The 12,294-nt window shown below is 56.9% G+C and overlaps 1 protein-coding gene across 1 annotated transcript; it reads right to left on the bottom strand.

The window, feature by feature from the left end:
- Positions 1 to 482: 482 nt before the first annotated feature.
- Positions 483 to 1,421, bottom strand: LOC140399540 (probable G-protein coupled receptor 139). Its single transcript, XM_072489081.1, has one exon. The coding sequence runs from the start codon at positions 1,419 to 1,421 to the stop codon at positions 483 to 485; it is 939 nt and encodes a 312-aa protein (XP_072345182.1).
- Positions 1,422 to 12,294: the final 10,873 nt, after the last annotated feature.

Raw genomic sequence — 12,294 nt, 5'->3', positions numbered from 1 at the left:
CTACCGGCCTATACTGTGCTGTACAGTTCTATGTTTTATGTTCTATTATATCCTGATGGGTGAGTGACGGGGCAGGACCAAGCATGTTCCGGAAATTTGTCTGGGTGTTGTGTTTCACTTTTGGTCAAGTCCGAGTTCCAAGGCTGAGTGAGCTTTCACTCCAGTTTCATATTCAATGCCCAATCCTTTCTTTTAAAATTTCCAGTTGAATCAGGCCTAAACCTAGGCGAAGCCTGCTGACCACACAAGTCTTTCCGCTTTCAAAGCATATCTCTAAGAACCTGTATCAATTTCACTGTGAAATGGCATTGAGAACACAAACGTTTAACGAAGCATTGTGAAGGATTATCTTTTCTGCTTAAAATCTGTAGTGAATACAATTGCTCAATGAAAGTGGCGTCCAAACATGTTTTGTGATTACAAATTGATCTGATCAATTCTGAAATTTTAGTGGGGTTTTTTATTCGCGTCATTGGTTGAATTCACTGACGTGTTGTAGTAGTTTTTGTCATTAAATCTTCCCCGTATCGCACCGCCCTTCTCAGCTCTGCCCTGAATTTTGATTGTGTGAGAGCGTACATACAGGTGCTCGTACAGCAGTTCAGTGTACTGAGCATGTCGGCGAGTTCATGAATAACAGCCACGGGCTCTTTGAAGTCGTGGAAACTGTAGGTTGCAGTGATCCGTGAGAAAAGAAAGAGTCCGATCGTTGGCATCCACAGCAAGATGAAACTGGCGGAGGCTGCAATGAGCAAAACCAGGGCTTTCCTCCGATTCTGCATCTCGGGGTCCCCGGAACTCTGACCATCTCCCCGGAACGTCCGCCGCACCTCACTGGCCGCCAGGACGTGTCTGACCGTCAAAAGATTGAGCAGTATCACAGCGAAGTAGGGAACTAATGGATTTAAAATTAGCTTCACCCAGTAAAATACCCTCCAGGCGTGAATCGAATCTGTGTTGTCAGCATTTCTGGTTTCCGTTTCCAGTTCTTCGTGGTCATAGTAATGAACATTTGTGAAGAAATTAGGGATGCTGCTCAAATATGTCCCAAGATAAATCGCTCCAACGATCAGCGCTGCAGATTTGGGGTCACAGTACCTTCGTTTAAAACTCTGGCAGCAGATGGCCACGAAGCGGTCAAAGGTGAAGGACACAGTCAGCCAGACTGAGCAGTTGGTGACAGCGACACTCATGATAGAGTTCAAACCATATACTAAGCTATTTAGGTAAAACGTCTGTGGTACCCGAGGCGCCAGTATATGGTTGATCAGAACAAGAAATATGAGGACAAGCAGGTCCGCTGAGACCATGGCTACCAGGTAGATAGTTGTTCGCTTGCACAGACCACAGTCCTTGAGTCGGAGGATCATCAGAGTGACTAGGTTGGCTGTAATGAAGAAAGGATAAGTGGGATTACACATAACAGCCAAAGGACCTACTTGTGAATTCAGAACATAACGTCAACCTCCTCAGCGTTATTTCTCTCTGCCCTGTTTATATATTTGCAAAAGCCCCAGCCCGGCAGTCCAAGCATGTATAGTTTAGGTGGAATGGCCTTGGTAAATTGATGTCCAGTGTTGTGGGAGCGAGATTACAGGATTACGGAGATAATGCCCAGGAATGGGCCGAGGTCGGAGGTTTTTTCAGAGGGCCGGCGCATACTTTTGGGCCGAATGGCCTCCTTATGCACTGTATTCTATAGACGACAACTAACTCCACACAACAACCTTTCTCTTCTATTACTTTTATTCAGTCTCCATCTGTCAGCTGATTCCTCTATAAGTTCTTGAATTCCCTTCTTAAACAGCACGGTTCTCTTCTTCGAAATGCCCTTTAAAATGCCTTGCCGATTGCTTTTGCTCTCCTTTCCAAATCTCTTGCCATCGAATATGAGTCAAGTTCTCCTTCCCCGTATGTCATCACTTTCAAAGTTTCACAAGAATTGCAACTAGTTGCAGTGATGCACAGAGGAAAGGTATACAGTTAGAAACAATGACAATAAGAATCAGCAAGCGAAAAAAGACAACTCTAAACGAAACTGATCTGTATAAGGAACAAATCAGCACATATTGTGACAGTTACACATGCAGTTGCTGAACTAGACACTTTCAGGGCATCGGAACTGCAAAAGGAGTAATGGGCGGACATGTCCATGGGGTGATGTACCGAGTGGGAGGTCTTGTTAGCTGAAGAAACTGGAGACTGAGTGGAGTCAGTAAATCAGGATTCTCAATGGATGAATGCAGAAATCACTGATCGTGGTAGTGTTGTGTAGAATTAAAGTGGTCAGACGGGCCAGGCCATAAAATAGTTTTCAGCAACAACATGAATTTTAATGTGTGACTCTACCGGGGATGCATATTGGTCAGACGGGTTGCCAATGTGCGCGATCGGACATGAACAACTGAACTGTGAAACACATGAATTTTGTGGGAGGTGGGAGCTTGTAAATTGGCAAGGAAAGCATTGGCTGACACAAGGCCAGGAGAGGGAGAGGCGCTAAGAGTGCTTGAGAACATGAACAAATAAGAGCATAAAGAGATCCGGAATTACAATAAATCTAATGGAAAACTGCAAACGTAGAAATGGCATTCCTTGCAACTCACAAGATTATCAGTACAGTTTATTACAAGCGATGATCCCCACCTGTCCTTGAGGTACTCCACCAATCTCGGCCTGCAATCCCGTTAAAATTAGACCACATGACGTATTTTTTGTGATATGTCTTTGAGTCAATGTTCTCTCCACACTAATTATCACCCTCACACCAACCTTACATGTTGCACCTTTTAATCCAAGTGTATAAAGGTTATTGCATCTCGTTTTTCAACCAGACGTGGTACATCGGGGTAACTGTCGATTGTCGTGATTCAAGAATTATGGCTAGTGTCCGACGTTATGCGATCCACATTTATTAATGCCCAAAATATTTTTTTCGAAATCACAGTGTGACGGCGATACAATAGTTCCACAAACGAAACATAGATAGCGAGCTTGAAATAAATGGCAAATCGAACATGATGTGCGACAAATTGGTCAGAACAGCATGCATGACAATATTCCATTTCTTGGGTACATTGAAGAAAGTCGCAGGACGGAGGCATTTCGGATGTCACTTAAACGGGTGGTATTTTAAACAATGAGGCAGGCAATCAAAAATTGCAGCAGGATCCTGATGTTGTGAAAGTCGGTCGCTAAATGGCAAATGGAGGTCAATACAGATACGTGTGAGATGTTGCATTTTAGAAAGTCAAATCAAAGGTATGTCTTTCACGGTGAATGGTAGGACCTTAGCGAGTATCGTGGAACAGAGGGACCTTGGGGTTCAGGTGCATGGTTCTCTAAAGGTGGAGTCACCGATAGCTAAGCCAGTGAAGTAGACTTTTGGAATGCTGGCCTTCATTAGACAGGGCATTGAGTATAGAAGTTGGGAACTTAGGTTGCAGTTGTACAGGACGTTGGTGAGGCCGCACCTGGACTATTGTGTACAGTTTTGGTCACGTTGCTATAGGAAAGATGTTATTAAACTGGATACAGTGCAGCAAAGATTTACAAGGACGTTGCCAGGACTTAAGAGACTGAGTTATAGGGAGAGGTTGGGTAGGCTACCACTTTTTTCTTTAGAACGTAGGAGACCGAGAGGCGATCTTATGGAGGTGCGTAAGATCATGAGAGGATGTGGGGGGAGCACTGACAGTGCTGCCTGTGTGTGGGGCGCACTGACAGTGCTGGCTGTGTGGTGGGAGCACTGACAGTGCTGGCTGTGTGGGGGGAGCACTGACAGTGCTGGCTCTGTGGTGGGAGCACTGACAGTGCTGGATATGTCGGGGAGCACTGACAGTGCTGGCTGTGTGGGGGAGCACTGACAGTGCTGGCTGTGTGGGGGGAGCACTGACAGTGCTGGCTGTGTGGGGGGAGCACTGACAATTCTGGCAGTGTGGGGAGAGCACTGACAGTGCTGGCTGTGTCGTGGGAGCACTTACAGTGCTGGCTGTGTGGTGGGAGCACAGACAGTGCTGGCTGTGTGGTGGGAGCACTGACAGTGCTGGCTGTGTGGGGGGAGCACTGACACTTCTGGCAGTGTGGGGAGAGCACTGACAGTGCTGGCTGTGTCGTGGGAGCACTTACAGTGCTGGCTGTGTGGTGGGAGCACAGACAGTGCTGGCTGTGTGGGGGTGCACTGACAGTGCTGGCTGTGTGGGGGTGCACTGACAGTGCTGGCGGTGTGGTGGGAGCACTGACAGTGCAGGCTGTGTGGGGGGAGCACTGACAGTGCTGCCTGTGTGTGGGGCGCACTGACAGTGCTGGATGTGTGGTGGGAGCACTGACAGTGCTGGCTGTGTGGTGGGTGCACTGACAGTGCTGGCTCTGTGGTGGGAGCACTGACAGTGCTGGCTGTGTGGTGGGAGGACTGACAGTGCTGGCTGTGTGGGGGGAGCACTTACAGTGCTGGCTGTGTGGGGAGCACTGACAGTGCTGGCTGTGTGGGGGAGCACTGGCAGTGCTGGCTGTGTGGTGGGAGCACTGACAGTGCTGTGTGTGTGGTGGTAGCACTGACAGTGCTGGCTGTGTTGTGGGAGCACTGACAGTGCTGGCTGTGTGAGGGGAGCACTGACAATGCTGGCTGTGTGGTGGGAGCACAGACAGTGCTGGCTGTGTTGTGGGAGCACTGACAGGGCTGGCTGTGTGGTGGGAGCACTGACAGTGCTGGCTGTGTGGGGGGAGCACTGACACTGCTGGATGTGTGATGGGAGCACTGACAGTGCTGACTGTGTGGGGGAGCACTGACAGTGCTGGCTGTTTGGTGGGAGAACTGACAGTGCTCGCTGTGTGGTGGGAGCACTGACAGTGCTGGCTGTGTGGTGGGAGCACTGACAGTGCTGCCTGTGTGGAGGGAGCACTGACAGCGCTGCCTGTGCGGGGGGAGCACTGACAGTGCTGGCTGTGTGTGGTAGCACTGACACTGCTGGCTGTGTGCGGGGAGCACTGACAGTGCTGACTGTGTGGTGGGAGCACTGACAGTGCTGGCTGTGTGGGGGAGCACTGACAGTGCTGGCTGTGTGGTGGGAGCACTGACAGTGCTTTCTGTGTCGGGGGAGCACTGACAGTGCTGGCTGTGTGGGGGGAGCACTGACAGTGCTGGCTGTGTGGTGGGAGCACTGACAGTGCTGACTGTGTGGGGGAGCACTGACAGTGCTGGCTGTGTGGGGGGAGCACTTACAGTGCTCGCTGTGTGGGGGAGCACTGACACTGCTGGCTGTGTGTTGGGAGCACTGACAGTGCTGGCTGTGTGCTGGGAGCACTAACAGTGCCCTCTGTGTGGGAGGAGCAATGACAATGCTGGCTGTGTGGTGGGAGCACTGACAGTGCTTGCTGTGTCGGGGGAGCACTGACAGTGCTGGCTATGTGGGGGGGGGGGGGGGCACTGACAGTGCTGGCTGTGTTGTGGGAGCACTGACAGTGCTGGCTGTATGGTGTGAGCACTGACAGTGCTGGCTGTGTGGGGGAGCACTGACAGTGCTGGCTGTGTGGGGGAGCACTGACACTACTGGCTGTGCTGGTTGTGCACTGACAGTGCTGGCTGTGTGGGGGAGCACTGACAATGCTGGCTGTGTGGGGGAGCACGGACAGTGCTGGCTGTGTGGTGGGAGCACTGACAGTGCTGGCTGTGTGGTGGGAGCACTGACAGTGCTGGCTGTATGGGGGAGCACTGACAGTGCTGGCTGTGAGAGGGAGCACTGATAGTGCTGGCTGTGTGGGGGTCGCACTGACAGTGCTGGCTGTGTGGGGGGTGCATTGACAGTGCTGGCTGTGTGGGGGGAGCACTGATAGTGCTGGCTGTGAGGGGGAGCACTGACAGTGCTGGCTGTGTGGTGGGAGCACTGACACGGTTGGCTGTGTGGTGGGAGCACTGACAGTGCTGGCTGTGTGAGGGGAGCACTGACAGTGCTGGCTGTGTGGGGGAGGACTGACAGTGCTGGCTGTGTGGGGGAGCACGGACAGTGCTGGTTCTGTGGTGGGAGCACTGACAGTGCTGGCTGTGTGGGGGAGCACTGGCAGTGCTGGCTGCGTGAGGGGAGCACTGACAGTGCTGGCTGTGTGGGGGGAGCACTGACAGTGCTGTCTGTGTGGGGGAGCACTGACAGTGCTGGCTGTGTGGTGGGAGCACTGACAGTGCTGGCTGTGTGGTGTGAGCACTGACAGTGCTGGCTGTGTGGGGGAGCACTGACAGTGCTGGCTGTGTGGTGGGAGAAATGACAGTGCTGGCTGTGTGGTGGGAGCACTGACAGTGCTAGCTGTATGGGTTGGCACTGACAGTGCTGGCTGTGTGGGGGAGCACTGACAGTGCTGTCTGTGTGGTGGAGCACTGACAGTGCTGGCTGTGTGGTGGGAGCACTGACTGTGCTGGCTGTGTGGTGGGAGCACTGACAGTGCTGGCTGTGTGGGGGAGCACTGGCAGTGCTCGCTGTGTGGGGGAGCACCGACAGTGCTGGCTGTGTGGGGAGAGCACTGACAGTGCTGCTATGTGGGTTAGCACTGACAGTGCTGGCTGTGTGGTGGGAGCACTGACGGTGCTGGCTGTGTGGTGGGAGCACTGGCAGTGCTGGCTGTGTGGGGGAGCACTGACAGTGCTGGAATGTGTGGGGAGTGCACTGACAGTGCTGCTATGTGGGGGAGCACTGACAGTGCTGGCTGTGTGGTGGGAGCACTGACGGTGCTGGCTCTGTGGTGGGAGCACTGACAGTGCTGGCTGTGTGGTGGGAGCACTGACAGTGCTGGCTGTGTGGTGGGAGTACTGACAGTGCTGGCTCTGCGGGGGGTGCACTGACAGTGCTGGCTGTGTGGGGGGAGCACTGACAGTGCTGGCTGTGTGGGGGAGCACTGACAGTGCTGGCTGTGTGGTGGGAGCACTGGCAGTGCTGGCTGTGTGGGGGAGCACTGACAGTGCTGGCTGTGTGGGGGAGCACTGACAGTGCTGGCTGTGTGGAGGAGCACTGACAGTGCTGGCTGTGTGGAGGGAGCACTGACTGTGCTGGCTGTGTGGTGGGAGCACTGACAGTGCTGACTGTGTGGGGGAGCACTGGCAGTGCTGGCTGTGTGGGGGAGCACTGACAGTGCTGGCTGTGTGGGGAGAGCACTGACAGTGCTGCTATGTGGGGGAGCACTGACAGTGCTGGCTGTGTGGTGGGACCATTGACGGTGCTGGCTGTGTGGTGGGAGCACTGACAGTGCTGGCTGTATGGTGGGTGTACTGACAGTGCTGGCTCTGCGGGGGGTGCACTGACAGTGCTGGCTGTGTGGGGGGAGCACTGACAGTGCTGGCTGTGTGGGGGGAGCACTGACAGTGCTGGCTGTGTGGTGGGAGCACTGGCAGTGCTGGCTGTGTGGGGGAGCATTGACAGTGCTGGCTGTGTGGGGGAGCACTGACAGTGCTGGCTGTGTGGAGGAGCACTGACAGTGCTGGCTGTGTGGTGGAGCACTGACAGTGCTGGCTGTGTGGTGGGAGCACTGACAGCGCTGGCTGTATGGGGGAGCACTGACAGTGCCGGCTGTGTGGGAGGAGCACTGACAATGCTGGCTTATGTGAGGGGGGGCACTGACAGTGCTTGCTGTGTCGGGGGAGCACTGACAGTGCTGGCTATGTGGGGGGGGGGGGCACTGACAGTGCTGGCTGTGTTGTGGGAGCACTGACAGTGCTGGCTGTGTGGTGTGAGCACTGACAGTGCTGGCTGTGTGGGGGAGCACTGACAGTGCTGGCTGTGTGGGGGAGCACTGACACTACTGGCTGTGCTGGGTGTGCACTGACAGTGCTGGCTGTGTGGGGGAGCACTGACAATGCTGGCTGTGTGGGGGAGCACGGACAGTGCTGGCTGTGTGGTGGGAGCACTGACAGTGCTGGCTGTGTGGTGGGAGCACTGACAGTGCTGGCTGTATGGGGGAGCACTGACAGTGCTGGCTGTGAGAGAGAGCACTGATAGTGCTGGCTGTTTGGGGGTCGCACTGACAGTGCTGGCTGTGTGCGGGGTGCACTGACAGTGCTGGCTGTGTGGGGGGAGCACTGATAGTGCTGGCTGTGAGGGGGAGCACTGACAGTGCTGTCTGTGTGGTGGGAGCACTGACACGGTTGGCTGTGTGGTGGGAGCACTGACAGTGCTGGCTGTGTGAGGGGAGCACTGACAGTGCTGGCTGTGTGGGGGAGGACTGACAGTGCTGGCTGTGTGGGGGAGCACTGACGGTGCTGGTTCTGTGGTAGGAGCACTGCCAGTGCTGGCTGTGTGGGGGAGCACTGGCAGTGCTGGCTGCGTGAGGGGAGCACTGACAGTGCTGGCTCTGTGGTGAGAGCACTGACAGTGCTGGCTGTGTGGGGGGTGCACTGACAGTGCTGGCTGTATGGGGAGCACTGATAGTGCTGGCTGTGAGGGGGAGCACTGACAGTGCTGGCTGTGTTGTGGGAGCACTGACACGGTTGGCTGTGTGGTGGGAGCACTGACAGTGCTGGCTGTGTGAGGGGAGCACTGACAGTGCTGGCTGTGTGGGGGAGGACTGACAGTGCTGGCTGTGTGGGGGAGCACTGACAGTGCTGGTTCTGTGGTGGGAGCACTGACAGTGCTGGCTGTGTGGGGGAGCACTGGCAGTGCTGGCTGCGTGAGGGGAGCACTGACAGTGCTGGCTCTGTGGTGAGAGCACTGACAGTGCTGGCTGTGTGGGGGGAGCACTGACAGTGCTGTCTGTGTGGGGAGCACTGACAGTGCTGGCTGTGTGGTGGGAGCACTGACAGTGCTGGCTGTGTGGGGGAGCACTGACAGTGCTGGCTGTGTGGTGGGAGAAATGACAGTGCTGGCTGTGTGGTGGGAGCACTGACAGTGCTAGCTGTATGGGTTGGCACTGACAGTGCTGGCTGTGTGGGGGAGCACTGACAGTGCTGTCTGTGTGGTGGAGCACTGACAGTGCTGGCTGTGTGGTGGGAGCACTGACTGTGCTGGCTGTGTGGTGGGAGCACTGACAGTGCTGGCTGTGTGGGGGAGCACTGGCAGTGCTCGCTGTGTGGGGGAGCACCGAAAGTGCTGGCTGTGTGGGGAGAGCACTGACAGTGCTGCTATGTGGGTTAGCACTGACAGTGCTGGCTGTGTGGTGGGAGCACTGACGGTGCTAGCTGTGTGGTGGGAGCACTGGCAGTGCTGGCTGTGTGGGGGAGAACTGACAGTGCTGGAATGTGTGGGGAGTGCACTGACAGTGCTGCTATGTGGGGGAGCACTGACAGTGCTGGCTGTGTGGTGGGAGCACTGACGGTGCTGGCTCTGTGGTGGGAGCACTGACAGTGCTGGCTGTGTGGTGGGAGCACTGACAGTGCTGGCTGTGTGGTGGGAGTACTGACAGTGCTGGCTCTGCGGGGGGTGCACTGACAGTGCTGGCTGTGTGGGGGGAGCACTGACAGTGCTGGCTGTGTGGGGGGAGCACTGACCGTGCTGGCTGTGTGGTGGGAGCACTGGCAGTGCTGGCTGTGTGGGGAGCACTGACAGTGCTGGCTGTGTGGGGGAGCACTGACAGTGCTGCTATGTGGGGGAGCACTGACAGTGCTGGCTGTGTGGTGGGAGCACTGACGGTGCTGGCTCTGTGGTGGGAGCACTGACAGTGCTGGCTGTGTGGTGGGAGCACTGACAGTGCTGGCTGTGTGGTGGGAGTACTGACAGTGCTGGCTCTGCGGGGGGTGCACTGACAGTGCTGGCAGTGTGGGGGGAGCACTGACAGTGCTGGCTGTGTGGGGGGAGCACTGACAGTGCTGGCTGTGTGGTGGGAGCACTGGCAGTGCTGGCTGTGTGGGGGAGCACTGACAGTGCTGGCTGTGTGGGGGAGCACTGACAGTGCTGGCTGTGTGGAGGAGCACTGACAGTGCTGGCTGTGTGGTGGGAGCACTGACTGTGCTGGCTGTGTGGTGGGAGCACTGACAGTGCTGACTGTGTGGGGGAGCACTGGCAGTGCTGGCTGTGTGGGGGAGGACTGACAGTGCTGGCTGTGTGGGGGAGCACTGACAGTGCTGGTTCTGTGGTGGGAGCACTGACAGTGCTGGCTGTGTGGGGGAGCACTGGCAGTGCTGGCTGCGTGAGGGGAGCACTGACAGTGCTGGCTCTGTGGTGAGAGCACTGACAGTGCTGGCTGTGTGGGGGGAGCACTGACAGTGCTGTCTGTGTGGGGGAGCACTGACAGTGCTAGCTGTGTGGTGGGAGCACTGACAGTGCTGGCTGTGTGGGGGAGCACTGACAGTGCTGGCTGTGTGGTGGGAGAAATGACAGTGCTGGCTGTGTGGTGGGAGCACTGACAGTGCTAGCTGTATGGGTTGGCACTGACAGTGCTGGCTGTGTGGGGGAGCACTGAAAGTGCTGTCTGTGTGGTGGAGCACTGACAGTGCTGGCTGTGTGGTGGGAGCACTGACTGTGCTGGCTGTGTGGTGGGAGCACTGACAGTGCTGGCTGTGTGGGGGAGCACTGGCAGTGCTCGCTGTGTGGGGGAGCACCGAAAGTGCTGGCTGTGTGGGGAGAGCACTGACAGTGCTGCTATGTGGGTTAGCACTGACAGTGCTGGCTGTGTGGTGGGAGCACTGACGGTGCTAGCTGTGTGGTGGGAGCACTGGCAGTGCTGGCTGTGTGGGGGAGAACTGACAGTGCTGGAATGTGTGGGGAGTGCACTGACAGTGCTGCTATGTGGGGGAGCACTGACAGTGCTGGCTGTGTGGTGGGAGCACTGACGGTGCTGGCTCTGTGGTGGGAGCACTGACAGTGCTGGCTGTGTGGTGGGAGCACTGACAGTGCTGGCTGTGTGGTGGGAGTACTGACAGTGCTGGCTCTGCGGGGGGTGCACTGACAGTGCTGGCTGTGTGGGGGGAGCACTGACAGTGCTGGCTGTGTGGGGGGAGCACTGACAGTGCTGGCTGTGTGGTGGGAGCACTGGCAGTGCTGGCTGTGTGGGGAGCACTGACAGTGCTGGCTGTGTGGGGGAGCACTGACAGTGCTGCTATGTGGGGGAGCACTGACAGTGCTGGCTGTGTGGTGGGAGCACTGACGGTGCTGGCTCTGTGGTGGGAGCACTGACAGTGCTGGCTGTGTGGTGGGAGCACTGACAGTGCTGGCTGTGTGGTGGGAGTACTGACAGTGCTGGCTCTGCGGGGGGTGCACTGACAGTGCTGGCAGTGTGGGGGGAGCACTGACAGTGCTGGCTGTGTGGGGGGAGCACTGACAGTGCTGGCTGTGTGGTGGGAGCACTGGCAGTGCTGGCTGTGTGGGGGAGCACTGACAGTGCTGGCTGTGTGGGGGAGCACTGACAGTGCTGGCTGTGTGGAGGAGCACTGACAGTGCTGGCTGTGTGGTGGGAGCACTGACTGTGCTGGCTGTGTGGTGGGAGCACTGACAGTGCTGACTGTGTGGGGGAGCACTGGCAGTGCTGGCTGTGCGGGGGAGCACTGACAGTGCTGGCTGTGTGGGGAGAGCACTGACAGTGCTGCTATGTGGGGGAGCACTGACAGTGCTGGCTGTGTGGTGGGACCATTGACGGTGCTGGCTGTGTGGTGGGAGCACTGGCAGTGCTGGCTGTGTGGAGGGAGCACTGACAGTGCTGGCTGTATGGTGGGAGTACTGACAGTGCTGGTTCTGCGGGGGGTGCACTGACAGTGCTGGCTGTGTGGGGGGAGCACTGATAGTGCTGGCTGTGTGGGGGGAGCACTGACAGTGCTGGCTGTGTGGTGGGAGCACTGGCAGTGCTGGCTGTGTGGGGGAGCATTGACAGTGCTGGCTGTGTGGGGGAGCACTGACAGTGCTGGCTGTGTGGAGGAGCACTGACAGTGCTGGCTGTGTGGTGGAGCACTGACAGTGCTGGCTGTGTGGTGGGAGCACTGACAGTGCTGGCTGTGCGGTAGGAGCACTGACAGTGCTGGGTGTGTGGAGGGAGCACTGACACGGCTGGCTGTGTGGTGGGAGCACTGACAGCGCTGGCTGTATGGGGGAGCACTGACAGTGCCGGCTGTGTGGGAGGAGCACTGACAATGCTGGCTTATGTGAGGGGGGGCACTGACAGTGCTTGCTGTGTCGGGGGAGCACTGACAGTGCTGGCTATGTGGGGGGGGGCACTGACAGTGCTGGCTGTGTTGTGGGAGCACTGACAGTGCTGGCTGTGTGGTGTGAGCACTGACAGTGCTGGCTGTGTGGGGGAGCACTGACAGTGCTGGCTGTGTGGGGGAGCACTGACACTACTGGCTGTGCTGGGTGTGCACTGACAGTGCTGGCTGTGTGGGGGAGCACTGAC

Source organism: Scyliorhinus torazame, chromosome 23, assembly GCF_047496885.1.
Source record: "Scyliorhinus torazame isolate Kashiwa2021f chromosome 23, sScyTor2.1, whole genome shotgun sequence".
Lineage (NCBI taxonomy): Eukaryota > Metazoa > Chordata > Chondrichthyes > Carcharhiniformes > Scyliorhinidae > Scyliorhinus > Scyliorhinus torazame.
This window is presented reverse-complemented; position numbering and strand designations above follow the sequence as displayed.

Bases quoted from the DNA above. Each gene is read 5' to 3' on its own strand.
- LOC140399540 (XM_072489081.1), bottom strand. From the start codon at position 1,421: ATGTGTAATCCCACTTATCCTTTCTTCATTACAGCCAACCTAGTCACT.